General features: G+C 41.1%; 1 protein-coding gene across 1 annotated transcript in view; it reads right to left on the bottom strand.

Annotated features, from left to right (window-relative positions):
• The window catches only part of ADCY1 (adenylate cyclase 1), a 536,332-nt gene that overhangs the window by 10,442 nt on the left and 506,592 nt on the right, over nucleotides 1-19,298 (bottom strand). Inside the window, exons 17-18 of the mRNA XM_040353333.1 lie at nucleotides 16,171-16,269; nucleotides 12,438-12,552 (exon numbers count right to left, since the gene is read on the bottom strand). Coding sequence (XP_040209267.1) covers nucleotides 12,438-12,552; nucleotides 16,171-16,269 — 214 coding nt within the window. The remainder of the gene's footprint in view (nucleotides 1-12,437; nucleotides 12,553-16,170; nucleotides 16,270-19,298) is intronic.

Below are 19,298 nucleotides of genomic sequence, written 5' to 3'. Positions count from 1 at the left end.
AGACCACCTTCTCCACCCTGGCCAACTGTTGGGGAGGGACGATGAACACTTCCTCTCCCTTCTCCCCCTGTATCTGCTGCTGGGAAGTGATCGCCACCTTCTCACCCTGAGCCTTCGGAACTGCCACAGGGGTGGGGCAGAGGTCCTGAACCCTCTGTCCGGTGACCAGCGCTTCAGCTGGGGAAGTTCCTTGCAACTCCACAGATACTGCTGTTGGTGATGGGCAGAGCACAGTGAAGTGTGGCCCTAATACCAGCTCTTCTGCTGGAGGCTCCTCAGGTTGTTCTTCCTCAGCAGAAAAGTCTATTAAATCCCCTGTATCTGCAACTGGTGTCTGGGGATAGAGGTTCACCATCTCCTGTCCATGGAACCCAGAAGATGCCATAGGTACTGAGCAGAGGTTAGCAGAGCTCTGCCCTGCGGTCAGCACTTCAGCTTTGGGAATGGCAATCTCCAGATTTTCCACTGCCGATTCTCTGGCATACTGCTGGACAGGCACATTCCTCCATCCAAGATCATCCCATGCAGAAACAGGATCATCAAGGTCAGTCAGCACTTGCTGCATCCGCCATAAGACCTCCGCGTCCATAGCTGCGGGGGCAGGTTGGCAAAGCACACGGTTACTCTGCCACATTGCCAATTCCTCAGCCAGGACTTCAGCATTGTCCACTGGTATTTCCTGATAGTCCCAGGCAAAGGCAGCCCAGCCCTGGTGCTGAGCAGAGTCTAGCAGCCGTCCGTAGGCAAATTCCACCTCCCATTCCTGAACAGCCAGAAACTCCAAATCTTCCTGTAGCCAGTGCACTTCCGAGTGATTCAGTCTTCGCTCTCTGTATTCCATTATGTCCTCCAAACGCCACTCCCAATCGCTCCCAAAGTCGGGGTCCTCGTACATCCTCCAATACAACAATCCCAGGCCATTATAGTCAAAGCCTTCCGTGGGGCTGTCATCCGCTGACCACAGGCACACTTGGGCTACATACCACCGAAGGGCTCTGTAGCTTTTGTCCAACCGCATCTCTGCCCGGATCAGCCTGCTTAACTCTGCTATCCACTCCTGTTTTGGTTGTTCCCCCAATAACAGCATTCGTACTTCATACTGCGACCAGTACCTTACATGGATGGAGGGGAGAGATTTTCCCTGGTGTTGCTGCTCGAGAGCTAGTGCTTCCTTCCAGAGTTCGCAGCGGATCGAATCGGACCATCCTAGCAGGACCTGCTCTGATACTGGTCCTCTGTGCTGTATCTGCTTCTCTCGCAACCTCCTTCCAAATTCCTTTTCCATGGCGGCTGGTATCTGTACCTCTCCTCTCCTGCTATCCGAACCTTGGATCCAGGTGGAGGTTGATGTCCCGACTGCAGAAAGCATCCCGCTGCTAGCCACCACTGTCACGGAAGGTCCCCGCATCCAGACCGAATGCTTCCGTCATGTACCGCTTTCATCAGTCTGAACATAGATACTCGATTTTAGCTGCCTTGAAACACACAACGAGACGAGACTTGTATGTGTGCTAAGTATGGAGTCTTTAATAGGACCAAAGACACAATCTTATATACAGCAAAGAGGAGGTGACAGAACAATAATCAACATGTATGAGCTAATTATCTAATCTTCTAGCCAGACAGGATACCAGACATCCCGGCTCCTCACTATCTGCTGTACAATACATAATCTCTTAAGCGTAAACACAGGACATCTTCACACACACAATAGAGGCAATTAGCACAGAGGATAGAGAGATAGCTGGAGGTGACAACAATAACATCCAGCAGTATGAAAGAGTCACATCTACAATTAACCCATTGAGTTCAGAATCAACAACCTTAAAATAGTCCTACAGATCTTGGAATATATGTGGATAATAATTACATAATAATCCCATCTCATTGTAGTCCAAGATATCATTCTTCAGGCATCCTATGCCCCTAGTGGTCATAGGATGATTTTAGACATAAGAAGGTCTGAGTCTGTGACACAGCCCAGCTGGGCGGCCAAGAAAAGGCTGGGAGAGCGGTGTGGGCTTCAGAAACAGGCCAGGATTTGGTGACCCCTGGCAAATCACCATTCGACCCCCGAGGGGGTCCCAACCCCAGATTGAGAACCACTGCTTTAGAGAATGTACAGTGGGGATCGAAAGTTTGGGCACCCCAGGTAAAAATTTGTATTAATGTGCATAACAAAGCCAAGGAAAGATGGAAAAATCTCCAAAAGGCATCAAATTATAGATTAGTCATTCTTATAATATGTAAAAAAAAGTTCGATTTTATTTCCATCATTTGCACTTTCAAAATTACACAAAACGAAAAAATGGCGTCTGCAAAAGTTTGGGCACCCTGCAGAATTTATAGCATGCACTGCCCCCTTTGCAAAGCTGAGACCTGCCAGTGTCATTGATTGTTCTCAATCATCATCTGGGAAGACCAGGTTATGTCAATCTCAAAGGTTTTAAATGCCCAGACTAATCTGACCTTGCCCCAACAATCAGCACCATGGGTTCTTCTAAGCAGTTGTCTAGAAAACTGAAACTGAAAATAGTTGACGCTCACAAAGCTCGAGAAGGCTATAAGAAGATAGCAAAGCGTTTTCAGATGTCAATATCCTCTGTTCGGAATGTAATTTAGAAATGGCAGTCATCAGGAACAGTGGAAGTTAAAGCAAGATCTGGAAGACCAAGAAAAATATCAGACAAACAGCTTTTTTGTGATTGTGAGAAAAGCAATTCAAACCCCACGTTTGACTGCACGATCCCTCCAGAAAGATCTGGCAGACACTGGAGTTGTGGTACACTATTCCACTATAAAGAGATCCTTGTACAAATATGGTCTTCATGGAAGAGTCATCAGAAGAAAACCTCTTTTACGTTCTCACCACAAAAATCAGCGTTTGAACTTTGCAAATGAACATATAGACAAGCCTGATGCATTTTGGAAACAAGTTCTGTGGACTGATGAGGTTAAAATATAACTTTTTGGCCAGAATGAGCAAAGGTACGTTTGGAGAAGAAAGGGCACAGAATTTAATGAAAAGAACCCCTGTCCAACTGTTAAGCATGGGGTGGGTCAATCATGCTTTGGGGTTTTATTGCAGCCAGTGGCACAGGGAACATTTCATGAGTAGAAGGAAAAATGGATTCAATAAAATTTCAGCAAATTTTGGATGGTAACTTGATGCCATCTGTGAAAAAGCTGAAGTTAACCACTTCCAGACCTTAGGTGTTTTTCAGATTCGGCATTTACAAGACTAAAACAGTTTAAGAAAATTACTTAAAACCCCCAAAAATTATATATATATATTTTTCTAACACCCTAGAGAATAAAATGGCGGTCATCGCAATACTTTTTGTCACACCGTATTTGCGCAGCGGTCTTACAAGCGCACTTTTTTTGGAAAAAATTCACTTTTTTGAATTAAAAAATAAGACAACAATAAATTTGACCCAATTTTTTAATATATTGTGAAAGATAATGTTACGCCGAGTAAAATGATACCCAACATGTCACGCTTTAAAATTGCGCCCGCTCATGGCATGGCGTCAAACTTTTACCCTTAAAAACCTCGATAGGCGAAGTTTAAAAAATTCTATAGGTTGCATTTTTTGAGCTACAGAGTAGCTCTAGGGCTATAATTATTGCTCTCACTCTAACGATCGCGGCGATACCTCACATGTGTGATTTGAACACCGTTTTCATATGCGGGCACTACTCGCGTATGCGTTCGCTTCTGCGCGCGAGCTCGTCGGGACGGGGCGCTTTAAAACATTTTTTTTTGTTTTCTTATTTATTTTTATTGATTTTATTATTTTTTACACTGAAATAAAAAAAAATAAAAAAATGATCACTTTTATTCCTATTACAAGGAATGTAAACATCCCTTGTAATAGAAAAAAGCATGACAGGTCCTCTTAAATATGAGATCTGGGGTCAAAAAGACCTCAGATCTCATATTTAGACTTAAATGCAAGAAAAAAAAAAAAAAGGAAAAAAAATTGTCTCTTAAAGAGGCTGGGCGGGACTGACGTTTTGACGTCACTTCCGCCCAGCAGAGCTATGAGGACGGGTGGGGGCCATCTTGCCCTCACTCAAGTCCTCACTCACCAGGCGGCAGCATCCGATCTCCTCCGCCGCTACCGACGGCTACGGTAAGCGGCGGAGGGCGCGGAAAAGCGTCGGGAGGGGGGGGCCCTCTCCCGCCACCGATAACGGCGATCTCTCGGCGAATCCGCCGCGGAGACCGCCGTTATCCTTTACACGGCCGCCCACAGAAAATATGGATACCTCGGTTGTGGCAGCAGCTGCTGTTACCGAGATATTCATATTTAAAAACAGGACGTACATTTACTATAGGCGGGTCGGGAAGTGGTTAAAGAGAGGATGGCTTCTACAAATGGATAATGATCCTAAACACACCTCAAAATCCACGGGGGATTACATCAAGAGGCGTAAACTGAAGGTTTTGCCATGGCCTTCACAATCTCCTGACCTCAACATAATTGAAAATCTATGGATAGACCTTAAAAGAGCAGTGCGTGACAGACAGCCCAGAGATCTCAAAGAACTGGAAGACTTTTGTAAGGAAGAATGGGCAAAGATACCTCAAACAAAAATTGAAAGACTCTTGGCTGGCTACAAAAAGCGTTTACAAGCTGTTAAACTTGCCAAAGGGGGCAGTACAAGATATTAACTCTGCAGGGTGCCCAAACATTTGCAGACGCAATTTTTTTGTTTTTTGTCATTTTGAAAGTGTAATTGATGGAAATAAAATCTAACTTTTTTTGACATATTATAAGAATGTCTAATCTGTAATTTGATGCCTTTTGGAGATTTTTCCATCTTTCCTTGGCTTCGTTATGCACATTAATACAAATTTTCACCTGGGGTGCCCAAACTTTCGATCCCCACTGTACATTGCATGCCAAAAATAAGTCTATGATCTAGGAATACCGAAATACCCTCCTGACCTTTGACACTCCCTGTGGTACTCCTTCTAGATGGTAGGATGCATGCATGTTTTTAGCCCCCAGGTGCATAATTTTAAACACATACATTTTGTTTGGGTACAATGTCACAAACCACACACATGTTAGTTAAAAAGACGCAGTGCCATATCACAAAAATGGCTTTATTAAGGGGGTAAATCCCTCCGGGGCTGAAGTGGCTAAAGAGTTTCTAATAGTTTGAAACAATAAAATAAAGGGAGCTCAACTCTTTGGGACCCATGGGTGTAAATATATGTGGTCTAGGTGCTTTATTCACCTTTATTTTATCTTAACGTTTCTGGACCATATCCATTTTGAGTTATTAGGGTTCTTTTGGGGCTATATTGTCAATATTATCCCCATTGTATAGAGTTCCCACATTTTCCTTTGTATACACAGCTGAAAAAGGTATTTTAATAATTTGTCTTCTCTTTGTCCACAGTCAACATCTCTATATTCTCTTTTAAAGGGCATACATACTCAGATCTAAAATTTTTACTATTTGTTGAATTTTTGGGGTTCGTCGACCTATTGACAAAGCTATCACCGTATGAGGCTGCTAGTTTGCTTAGCGTAAGTAAAAACCCTGTTTTAAAATAAAGTATGTCAGCCTGTCAGCTATGGGCTTGAATTGTTGTTATCCTCTATGTTTGCTATATGGTTTCTGAAGGGGAAACTGATAATTCCAGAGAAGTTGGTACTGGCTGTGTATCAAAGCTGCACAATTCTGGCTAAAATGTGAATCACAATTTTTTGCTTAGAATAAAGTTCTCTCACAATTCTCACGGCCTACCATCATTTTTCACATACAAAAAAAAGGCTAACTTTACTGTTTAGTTTTTTAAATTCATTAAAGTGTAATAAAAAATAATAATAATTGTGCTTGAAAGACTGCTGCGCAAATACAAGTGTGGCATAAAATATTGCAACAATCGCCATTTTATTCTCAAGGGTCTCTGCTAATATAGAAGGAGAAGCCAGAAGACAAATATTAATTTGCTATTGTCACAAGTGGGTGGGTTCGGGATGCAATGCTCTGCACCCTAAACCCAACCTTTTTTCAAGCAAATTAGAGCCTTGGGTTCTAATCATGTGGCTTGAAAAAAAAATCATACACATGCCTTTATGCCTCTAATGGACCAGCGGCTCCTGATAAGACCCCTTTCACATGGAGCAAACTCTTTCAAGCAGATTCGCCTGCTCAGCGGGGGATCTGTCTGCTGATCCCCGCTGAGCAGGTGGATGACATGCTAATGTCCGCTCCGTTGATGCAAAATGGACACAGCCCGCTATTCTTTATGGAGCGGTCGGATGGAAACGGACCACCTGTCCTGTCCATTTACATACAAAACCATCCTATCTGATCTGCTAGATGGACAGTGTACCTTTACAGGGACGCACAGGTGTTCCGTGCATATCTGTGCAGGCCGTCCCATTGATGTCATTTGGGATGTAGCACCTGCATGAACAGAGCCGTTGCTCTTGATTTTACATCCTTGTAGGTCCACATGCCTGTCCCTGAGCTCACACTGTCTGGTTTGGTTTGGTGTACCCACACGGATGTCAGATTGGGAACAATAGCTATGCCTGTGCAGCCATTACATCCCAATTGACATAAATGGGACTGCATGTACAGGAATGCATGGAACACTTGTGGGTAAACATGGCCCCCCATGGGCATACACTTTAGTATACCACATGTAAACAATACTTTAGCAGCAATTTAGCAGGAATTTTTTATGTTGTGTTTATGTACACTATTAATGATTTTAGTGTATTTTTAGCGAATATATTGATTTGATAAACATTTGCGCAAATATAAAGCTGCCTTAAAAATCAGTAGTACCTTCTTTTTATTCTACTGGCCATGTGCGTTCAGAAAATATATGGTGTGGGGGTCTTTAACAAATTCTGAAAGCTGTAATTGGAAAATGAAAACCTCCAGATTTTTAGATATATTTTTGGGTAGGTTCGATTTTCACCATTTTGCAAAAAGGCACAATGTAAACATTTTTTTTGTTATATATTAACTCTATACAGGTTAAGATTTTATATTTAGTAGAGATTTAGCAGGAATTTTGTAAAATTAGCTGTGTTTTTATTTGCTAACAATGGTTTTAGTGTATTTTTTGGCGAATATATTGGTTTGATAAACATTTGCGTAAATATTGCGGGTTCTAAAAATTCACCTTCTTTTAATTTTAAAGGTCACATGCATTCAGAAAATATATAGTTTTGGGGGGTCTTTCACAAATTTCCTAAAGCTGTGAGGAAAAAATATGGATATTTACATTTTTGCGTATGTTCGATTTTCACCATTTTGCAAAAAGGCTTAATGTAAAAATTACAAATACTTGTAAAATTTGCTGTGTATTTATCTGCTAATCTTGATTTTAGTGAATTTTTTGTAAAAATATTGTTTTGCTAAACATTTGTGCAAATATCGTGGGACCTTAGAAATCAGTAGCATCTTATTTTTATTCTACTGGTCATGTGCTTTCAGAAAATATATGGTTTGGGGGGTCTTTTACAAACTTTGAAAGCTATAGTTGAAAAATAATAAAGCAAAGGAAAAATTGCAAAAATGGTCTGACCACCTGAGGGTAAAAATGGAGCACAAGGCCTGGCAGCGAAAGGGTTGATATTTCAGCCAACAGGCCAATTCTTCTAAAACCCCAAGAACGGCAGAAAAGTCTGAACAGCAAAGGCTAGTGTTTTATATCTTCTATTTCCAGCTAAACTCTGGGCAGAAATGTTTATATATTTCCTAAATGGATATAGACCAAATTTGTGTGCATCCTATACCTTTGCCATTCCAGATATTACCTTTTACAAGTAGTTTGGCTGCATATAGTACTGTATGTACACAAAGCAGAACTGTGGAAGGAACTCAACTGTGAAAGTCCACTTTCTACATGCTGCCTTCAGAAAACTACAGGTGAGGCAAATACAAGACCAATCACTCAACAAAACATTAACCACTTAAGGACCACCGCACGACGATATACGTAGTCAGAATGGCACGGCTGGGCACATGGACGTACAGGTACATCCCCTTTAAGAGCCCAGCAGTGGGTCTTGAGCGCGCCACCGATCCGAAGCTCTGTGACCGTGCCAGCGGGACCCGATCGCAGCCGGTGTCCCGCGATCGGGTCACAGGAGCTGAAGAACGGGGAGAGGTGAGTGTAAACAAACCTTCCCCGTTCTTCTCTGTGGCTTGTCACTGATAGTCTGTTCCCTGTCATAGGTAACGACGATCAGTGATGTCACACGTCCAGGCATGCCCCCCTGCAGTTAGAAAAAACACATTAGTACACACTTAAATCTTTAGCGCCCCCTAGTGGTTAACCCCTTCACTACCATTGCCTTTTTCACAGTAACCAGTGCATTTTTATAGCACTTTTCGTTGTGAAAATGAGAATAGTCCCAAAAATGTGTCAAAAATGCCATAAAAGTATCCCCTATTTTGTAAACGCTATAACTTTTGCGCAAACCAATCAATAAATGCTTATTGCGTTTTTTTTAACAAACATATGTAGAAGAATACGTATCGGCCTAAACTGAGTGAAAAAACGTTTTATATATCTTTTTTGAGGATATTTATTATAGCAAAAAGTAAAAACCGCAGAGGTGATCAAATACCACCAAAAGAAAGCTCTATTTGTGGGAAAAAAAGAACGCCAATTTTGTTTGGGAGCCATGTCAGTTAAATCGACGCAGTGCCGAATCGCAAAAAGGGGCCTGGTCCTTAACCTGCATATTGGTCCGGGTCTTAACCAGTTAAGAGAGTGAGATTCTACACACAAGTTCAGGTTGCCACATTGTGAAACAAAGCATTATGACTATATGACTTCTCTCCCTCTGGACGATATGTACATTTGGAGATGGTTGGGTACAGGCATTAAAAGCGTGGATCAACCACCTGCTTTTACCACCCCTCCCCTGTAATTGTTAACTAATGCCATCTGCATCCCTAGCATGTACAAAGCACCACTTTGAAGATGTGTTTTAACTTTTTAACATTAAATTACATCAACATAAAGTATATCAACATTTAAAACCCCAAACAACTAAATTTAGTAATTTGGTGAATTGTTCTAATAAACTATAAAAACATGCATGGCAAGGAAAACTTTTTATGACTACTGTATAAGGAAAGCCTCCTACATTGCAGAGCAATAATTCTCATTTCATTCCAAGACCAATGACTTCATTCCAGGGCCAAGTAATTTTACTAAACAGTAACCATTCTGGCTAAATAGACCTGATTATCCCAAGCAAGTTTAACCACTTAAGGACCGGACCAATATGCTGCCAATATGCGACCCCCGACCCACATCTAGGCAGGGACGTACAGGTACGTGGATGTGCCTGTCCGTGCCATTCTGCCGGCGTATATGTACATGCGGCGGTCCTTAAGTGGTTAAGCAATACACATAGGGAGTTATTTACAAAAGGCAAATCCACTTTGCACTACAAGTGCACTGAAAGTGCACTTGGAAGTGCAGTCACTTTAGATCTGAGGGGGACATGCAAGGAAAATAAAAAAACAGCATTTTAGCTGGCACATGATTGGATGATAAAATCAGCAGAGCTTCCCCTCATTTCAGAGCTTCCCCTCAGATTTACAGCGATTGCACTTTCAAGGTAAATAACCCCATTAATGCCACTTGACTAACTACTGATCATATTTTTCTTTTACAAAAGTTACTTACAGATTCCTGTTCTGCATGTAGTCATTACAGTCTAATACCATAGTCTTAGATACACAAATTAGGATCCATTTGAATGGAAGCCGATGAAACTTAAATAACTTTTTGGAATGCTGAAAGAAGCCTGAGCACCAAGAGGAAACCTATGCAATAACAGGAAAAACACCCACATATTGTTTCTTTCTTTAATTTGCTAATCTAGTCCCTATCTCTCCCTATCCAATACTTGGCCTTTGGCATGCCTAGAGAAATCAGGCATGTGGAAATGCAATTAGCTCTTTACACAATCAAATATCTGGAAAACTATGAGGCCTCGTACACACCAGAGGATATCTGGCGGACCGTTTCCAGCAGATAAATCCTCTGGCGGATTTGGATCTGATGGCTGTACACACCATCAGATCGAAATCCGCGCGGAATACATCCGCGGTGACGTCTCGCGCCGTCGCGGCGACGTGCGCTACGCTAGAAGGCAACTACTTCCACGCATGCGTCGAATTATTACGATGCATGCGAGGGATGGGAGCGGACGGATTGATCCGGTGAGTCTGTACAGACGACCGGATCAATCCGCTGGACACGATTCAAGCGGATAGATTTCTTAGCATGCTAAGAAATTTTTATCTGCTTGAAATCGATCGGCCGGATTTTAATCCGCGGGGAAATGTCCGCTAGGCCGTACACACGACCGGATCTATCTGCTGGAACTGATCCGCGGATCAATCCCAGCGGATAGATCCGGTCGTCTGTACGAGGCCTTAGAGAAAAAAAAATCTCATACAGTATCTGTATTTATTATTAAAGGCCATTGGGTCGCCACCTTTAGCATCTTCAGGGAGGCTCAGTATCTGCAGGTTGTTCTTCCATCTCCTATCATCATCTCCCAACTGTTTAACTTTGGCGTTTGACAATTTCATTGCATTGCTATGTCAGCCTGATCACTGATTTGGTTTCCCTTCACAATGGTCTACTAAGATTTAACTGTAGATTGTCTGTGGGGGAATCCAATAGTATCCAATGTTTTGCAAACACAAGATATAAGAGGAGAGACTCTAATGAGAAAGATATATGCTGACCAGGCATAAGTGAAAATGTCCCGATGTCCGCTAAATTTAGGGGTTTTAGATAGTTAGCCTGTTTTTAGGACTTTGAACAACTGAATAATTTGGGTTTAATCTGTTGTTAGTGGAGGTGTTTTAGACAATAGGTATGAAAAAGATAAGCAAATATCACCCTGGAAAAATAAAGAGACTGTATACTGTAGGTTTTTGGTATATTTTAAAGTTATTTGATATTTTTTAACATAAAAACGTAAAATACACCAAAATACACTTGTACAATGTACTGTCTCATAATTGTTTGTTAAACTTGCCATCGCATGGCTATTGGCTTTAACAACAACAAGGAGTATCTAGACCAGTGATGGCAAACCTTGGCACCCCAGATGATTTGGAACTACATTTCCCATGATGCTCATGCACTCTGCAGTGTATTTAAGCATTGAAATTATCATTTGGATATATATGTCTAGATCAGTGATGGCAAACCTTGGCACCCCAGATGTTTTGGAACTACATTTCCCATGATGCTTAACTACTAGACATGTGCACACTGAAATATTTTATTTCGGAATTTCGAAAAATTAATTTATTTAGTTACTACCAAAATTCGTTTTTATTTATTTTGTTTTCCGTTAAAAAAATGCATTCGTCCGAAAATCCAAATGAATTAAGGTCGAATCTGTCATTGAAGGCTTATGGTGTCTGTCGAATGTTCTAAGAAGATGCGACGGAATCTTTAAAAAAAAAAAAAAAAAAAAGAAAGATTTGACGGAATCTTAATAAAAAAAAAAGAAAAAAGAAGATTCGACAGAATCTTTAAAAAAAAAAAAAGATTAGACGGAGCAACGAAACTGTACGAAGCCGCAATTGTACATTTCTGGTCGAATGTTCCGCCTACAAGCTATAGAAGAATTCTAATGTTGTATGACTAATAATAATTATATTTATTAATTATTACTAGTCAACCAACATTAGAATTCTTCTATAGCCTATTGGCAGAGCATTTCACCACAAATGTCCGCTTGCTGCGATCGTATGTTTTTAGCTACTTCGTCGAATCTTCATGTCTCTCTATGTCGAATCCTTTCTCTTTATGTCGAATCTTTTCTCTCTATGTCGAATCTTTTCTCTCTATGTCGAATCTTTTCTCTCTATGTTGACTCTTCTTCATGTCTCTATAATGTCGAATCTTTTCTCTCAATGTCAAATCTTTTCTCTTTATGTAGAATAATATTGGACTAATTGAGTTAAGGTTAGGCATATTCGACCACAACGAAAAATAAAATAAAGCATTTGTTTATGTCGGATCTTTCGGTTTTCGTATTCTGTGCTTTAACGAAAATACCTGAAAATACCTAAAATTCCTAAAACGAATGCACATGTCTATTAACTACACTACAGAGTTCATGAGCATCATGGGAAATGTAGTTCCAAAACATCTGGGGTGCCAAGGTTCGCCATCACTGATCTAGACATATATATTCAAATGATAATTTCAGTGTATATAATGATTAAGATTTTTAAAAGCAAAAATGTATTTAATTTCAAAACTCCTATTTTACTTTGTTTAATGAGCACCTAGGATTACTTTGACGCTACTTCATAGTAATATGTGCCAGGCTGTTGCTGAAATAATTTCACTGTAATCTGTCACTGATGTTTTTATGTGTTTAAAGCAGCTTACTTACCCACTCTGAGAACAAAATCATTGTAAGACTGATAGTTGATTTCATCAATAACATCAAACATTTCAATAGTAAAATCTGCTAATGTGCTTAGGTGAGAATAAATAGATTTTTTTGCCTGTGAACAAGAGAACAAAACACATATTGGTTTAACTTAGCACTCACATTGTGGATGCTACAATTTATTTTTTATTTTACATGCACATTTGAACATATTTTGAAATAATTGTGCAGCCTATGTAACCTCTAAGTTTCTGAGTCTTCAGCCGGGTACACACGGGCCGAATGTCAGGAGACATTTGCTGGTTAAAAATAAATAAAACAACCAACATTCAACTCGTGTGTACGTCAGTCTGTCCAACAGAAGCCAGCCTTTCAGCTGGCTTCTGTCGGACGAGCATGCTGGAAAACCAGCAGCCAACTGACTCCCGATCCACAATAGCTCAGCGGGGGGGGAGATTTGCATAGTGAGTACAGCGGCTGACAGCTTTTTTTTCCGTTCAACCCACTATGTAGAATGGAAAAAAAACTATACTGTGTACCAAGCTTTACCGTGAGATTTTATATATATATATATATATATATATATTTATATATATATATATATATATATATCTATCTATCTATAGACGCGATGATGTCACTCATGCGTGGGCATGCTCGCAGGAGTTTTCTTAAGCGGATGTGCCACTAAAAAAATATATTAAAAGCCAGCAGCTACAAATACTGCAGCTGCTGACTTTTAATATAAGGACACTTACCTGTCCTGGAGTCCAGCGCCGATCGCAGCAGATGACGAGCGATCGCTCGTCACCCTGCTGCTCCCCCCTCCATCCACGGTGAGGGAACCAGGAAGTGAAGCGCTCCGGCTTCACTGCCCGGTTCCCTACGGCGCATGCGCGAGTCGCGCTGCGCCCGCCGATTGGCTCCCGCTGTGTGCTGGGAGCCGAGTGTTCCCAGCATACAACGGGGGACGGACGGGAAGCGGAGAAAAAACCCGTCCTTTGCCCGTATCGTAGGGCCGGAAGTGGGTGCAGATACCTGTCTGTAGACAGGTATCTGCACCCCCCTCCCCCCTGAAAGGTGTCAAATGTGACACCGGAGGGGGGGAGGGTGCCGATCAGCGGGACTCCACTTTAGAGTGGAGATCCGCTTTAAGCTGGGGCATTCAGAGCGCATGCGCCGTGACGTCAGTGGCTGCATGCATAGGAAATATCTCCCAAACCGTCCAGGTTTAGAAGATATTAATTTTACCTACAGGTAAGCATTATTATAGGCTTACCTGAAGGTAAACGTGTAAAATTTGAGCATAAAACCACTTTAAGGAAAAGTATTGTTTTGTACAAACTGTATTTCATTATTTATTATGATTAAGACTAAAACAATAACATAATAATTGTAATGCCAATATTTATTGCCGACTAATTTTACAAAGTCTTCCATTCTGCCAACAGGTAGATGTCTGGTAAGCTTTTGAAAAATGAATCACTGCATCTCACTGACCTATGCTGAAATACCACTTTCTAACGACCAGCTACTGTTGAACGGTCTTGCTGAAAAAGCAGCATTTGATCAGTGCTTACAGCTAATGGCTGGGTGACAAGTATATCATATTTATTCCTGCAAGCAGATAGATCTGTTATGTCACATATATAGAAGATCATGGTATATCTTTTGAGTGAATCTGTCTACATGTTACATCCTGCTTCTACTTTTCTGATAGATTATATCATGATAAACCAGGGTTTGGAGTGTCTGGGGAGGAGGGTTTTAAACCGGTCAGAACTTCAGCTGCTGGTATCCTTGCAGGTGGCAGTATAGATGTGGAAAGCCACTTCTACTCCAATGTTCACCCAAAACATTAATTTAGTTATTTAATTTTAATTCATTTAACCACTTCAATACTGGGCACTTTCCCCCCTTCCTGCCCAAGTCAATTTTCAGCTTTCAGCACTGTCGCTGTTTAAATGACAATTGCAAGCTCATGCTACACTGTACCCAAACAACATTTTTATAATTTTGTTCATACAAATAGAGCTTTCTTTTGGTGGTATTTTATCACCTCTGCGGTTTTTATTTTTTGCTAAACAAATAAAAAAAAGACCAAAAATGTTGGAAAAAAATGTTTTTTCTTTGTTTCTGTTATAACATTTTGTAAATATATGTATGTATTTTCTCCTTCACTGATGGGCACTGATGAGGCTGCATTTCTGGGCACTGATGAGCATGGATGTGGTGGCACCAATAAGGTGGCATCAATGAGGTGGCACTGATGATGGGCACTGATATGCAGCACTGATGGGTACTCATATGCAGCACAGATGGGCACTCATAGGTGGCACAGATGGGCACTGAAAGGCTGCACTGATGGGTAATTATGGGTGGCAATGATAGGTGGACACTGATGGGCATGGATGGGCACTGATAGGTGGCACTGATGATTGGCACTGATAGATGGCACCGATTAGCATCACTGATTAGGAGGCTCTGGCAGGTATTGCTGGTGGACATTGATTGGCATCATGTGTGGGCACACATTGGCAATGTGTGTTGGCACACATTGTCACCCATGGCCACCAGGAATGCCATACCTGGTGGTCATCAGTGGTGGCCATCCCTGGTGGTCCTGGGTGGGCATCCATGGGGGGGCTGCGCTGATAATCAGCGTGGACCCCCCCTGTCAGAGGAGCAGCCGGTCAGCTCTCCTCTACTAGTGTCTGTCAGACGCGAGTGAGGAAAAGCCGATCAACGGCTCTTCCCATTTACATTGTGATTAGCTGTGATTGGACAAAGCTGATCACGTGGTAAAGAGTCTCTGTCAGAGACTCTTTACCTAGATCAGAGTTACGGTGGGTCAGACTGACACGCTGCAACAAAGATCGCTGTGATGCGTGCCCCCGGGGGAGCGCAGCGGCTTGTTATCCTGACCACGTCATATGACGTCCAGTCAGGATAATACAACCACTTTGCCAACGTAATTTTTCTATATGGCGGTGGCAAGTGGTTAATTAACCACTTGCCGACTGCCCACCGCCGTTATACGTCCACAAGTTGGCTCGGATGGGCGAGAGCACGTAGTATGACGTGCGTGTGCCCGGCGGGCGCGATCGCCGCCGGGCACACGCGATCGCTCGGTACAGAGTGGGGACCGGGAGCTGTGTGTGTAAACACACAGCTCCCGGTCCTGTCAGCAGGGGAAATGCTGATCTTCGGTTCATACAATGTATGAACCGAGGATCAGTGTTTCCCCTAGTGAGGCCACCCCCCCCCACAGTAAGAACACACCCAGGCATACTTAACCCCTTCCCCGCCCCCTAGTGTTAACCCCTTCACTGCCAGTGGCATTTTTATAGTAATCCAATGCATTTTTATAGCACTGATCGCTATAAAAATGCCAATGGTCCCAAAAATGTGGGAGGATATTTATTATAGCAAAATGTAAAAAATATTCATTTTTTTCAAAATTGTCGCTCTATTTTTGTTTATAGCGCAAAAACTAAAAACCGCAGAGGTGATCAAATACCACCAAAAGAAAGCTCTATTTGTGGGAAAAAAAGGACGCCAATTTTGTTTGGGAGCCACGTCGCACGACCGCGCAATTGTCTGTTAAAGCGACGCAGTACTCTGGTCTTTGGGCAGCAATATGGTCCGGGGGGTAAGCGGTTAAACAGATACAATTTATAGAAACAAGTATAAAAAATACACTAACCTATACATTTTATAAATATTATTTTACCTTTGTTCCTGTTGTTGGAACCAGTCCTACAGCTGCCATGTATGTACTTCCAATTGTCTTGATTTTTTCAATGTCTCTGTAGCATTCTTTTTCCATGAGCTGTAACAAAGTAAACCTAATAAATCTTATACTGCCATCATATGTTTAATATAAATGTGATGAATTACAGTAAAAGTAAAATTATGTGGACAGTAATAAAATATACTATTCTCTTTTTTACATATTAAAAAAATACAGTTTTTGGCAGATGTCCAGACATAGGGAGTTATTTTACAAAAGGCAAATCCACTCTGCACTACAAACTACAAGTGCAAAGTGCACTTGAAATTGCACTGAAAGTGCTCTTGGAAGTGCAGTCGCTGTAAATCTGAGGGGTACATCTGAAATAAGGGGACGCTCTGCTGATTTTATCATCCAATCATGTGCAAGCTAAAATGCTGTTTTTTATTTTCCTTGCATGTCCCCCTCGGATCTACAGCGACTGGACTTCCAAGTGCACTTTCAGTGCAATTTCAAGTGCAGTTTGCACTTGTAGTGCAAAGTGAATTTGCATTTAGTAAATAACCCCTATAGTTTTGTTTATATGCAGTATGTCTGTAACATGAGCAATTTTTACGATCTGAGCAACATACAAACTGTACATCTGCTATTATGTAACACATGTTTTTACCTTAAACCTCAGACTAAGCTCTAAATAGGGTCCAGAACTGTGTTTTTCCTAATATCGAATACTTGCAAAATAGAGAATAGAGAATTGTTTTGTGCTATATACAGTGCCTTAAAAAAGTATCCTTATTTCTTGAAATTTTTCACATTTTGTCATGTTACAACCAAAAAAGTAAATGTTTTTTATTGGGATTTTATGTGATAGACATAATAAGTGGCACATAATTGTGGAAGGAAATTAATAAACGTTTTTCTAAATTTCTTACAAATAAATATCTGAAAAGTGTGGCGTGCATTTGTATTCAGCCCCCCAGAGTCAAAACTCTCACAAAAAATTACAGCTGCACGTCTTTTTGGGGATGTCTCTACCAGCTTTGCACATCTAGAGAGTGACATTTTTGCCCATTCTTCTTTGCAAAATAGCTCAAGCTGTGTATAATTGGATGGGGAGCATCTGTGAACATCAATTTTTAAGTCTTGTCACAGATTCTTAATTGTATTTAGGTCTGAACTTTGACTAACACATGAATATTCTTTGATCTAAACCATTGCATTGTAACTCTGGCTGTATGTTTAGGGTCCTTGTCATAATGCTTCCAGCCCTCTTCCCCAGTCTAAAGTCTTTTGCAGACTCTAATGCCGCTTACACATGATTGGGCTTTTGCCCGGCCAAATCACATCGGAGTTCTATCGGAAGAAAAATAGAACATGTTCTATATCTAAATTCCGATGGAATTCATTGGAATTTCAGATGAAAAAACTCAGATGGGGCTACACACGATCGGAATATCCGATGGAAAAAGTCTGTCTTACTTTTTCCATCGGAAATTTCGATCGTGTGTACAATGCATAACAGTTTTTTTTCTAATATTTATAAGAAAAGTATCCCCACAACATGATGCTGCCACCATCATATTTCACGGTGGGGATGGTGTGTTCAGGGTGATGTGCAGTGTTAGTTTTCTGCCACACATAGCGTTTTGCTTTTAGGCCAAAAAGTAACATTTTGGTCTCATCTGACCAGAGCACCTTCTTCCACATGTTTTCTGTGTCCCCGACATGGCTTCTTGCAAACTGCAAATGGGACTTCTTATGGCTTTCTTTAAACAATGGCTTTCTTCTTGCCACTCTTCCATAAAGACCAGATTTGTGGCGTGTATGACTAATAGTTGTCCGTGAGATGCACCATGAGATGTTCAAAGCTTGGGATATTTTTTATAACCTAACCTAAAATTCTCCACAACTTTATCCCTGACCTGTCTGCTATGTTTTTTTGGCCTGTTTGTTCACTAAGGTCCTTCACTAAGGCCCCTTTTACACTGGGGTGGTGGGTGAATCGGCGGTAAAGCGCCGCTCTTTTTATAAGCGCTTTATCGTCAATTTCGTGGCATTATTCAGCCGCCAGTGGGGTACTTAACCCCCCCCCACTAGCGGCCCAAGAAAGGGTTAAAACCACCACGAAGCACCACTGCAGTGGCGCTTTGCGGGCGGTATAACCGCGGTGCCCATTCATTTCAATGGACAGGAGCGGTGGAGGAGCGGTATACACACCGCTCCTTCACTGCTCCAAAGATGCTGCTAGCAGGACTTTTTTTAGCGTCCTGATAGCGCACCGCTCCAGTGTGAAAGCTCCGAAATTGACGATAAAGCGCTGATAAAAATAGCGGCGCTTTACAGACGATTCACCCAGACAGCAGCGGCTCTTTCAGGGCTCTTTGTAGGCGCTATTTTTAGTGTGAAAGGGGTCTAAGGGCTTCACAGATAAGCTGTATTTATACTGATTTTAAATTACACACAGGTGGACTCTATTTACTAATTAGGTGACTTCTGAAGGCAATTGGATTCACTAGATTTTAGTTAGGGGTATCAGAGTAAAAGGGGGCTGAATACAAATGCATGCCACACTTCTCAGATATTTGTAAAAAAAAAATTAAAACCATTTATCATTTTACTTCCACTTCACAATTATGTGCCACTTTGTGTTGTTCTATCACATAAAATCCCAACAAAATACGTTTATGTTTTTGGTTGTAACATGCTAAAATGTGTAAATCTTTAAATGTTATGAATACTTTTTCAAGGCACTGTATACATGTCACCATTAGATGTACAGTATATATTTATCTATTTACTGTATGTCCGATACAGAGACATAAGTCTTTGTATTTTTATATATGTATTATATTTGATATAATACACATAAAAGCTGCAAAACATAAAGCGCTTAGGAGTACATACAATAATCATGTAAAAACAGAAATATAAAAACCACAGAACCTAGGCCAACGTTATAAACTGTTATATGTTGTGAAATAAATGCATTATTTTTTATAATTCATAATACATCTGAACTGTGCATTAACATAGTGCTATAAAAATATATAGACATAAAATATAAACATACATATAGGTATACAGTATATAAACTAAAATAATCTGACAACAGCACACACTAACATTTT

Source organism: Rana temporaria, chromosome 5 (genome assembly GCF_905171775.1).
Source record: "Rana temporaria chromosome 5, aRanTem1.1, whole genome shotgun sequence".
Classification (NCBI taxonomy): Eukaryota; Metazoa; Chordata; class Amphibia; order Anura; family Ranidae; genus Rana; species Rana temporaria.
Note: the sequence above shows the minus strand (reverse complement) of the source record. Positions and strands in the feature narration are given on the sequence as shown.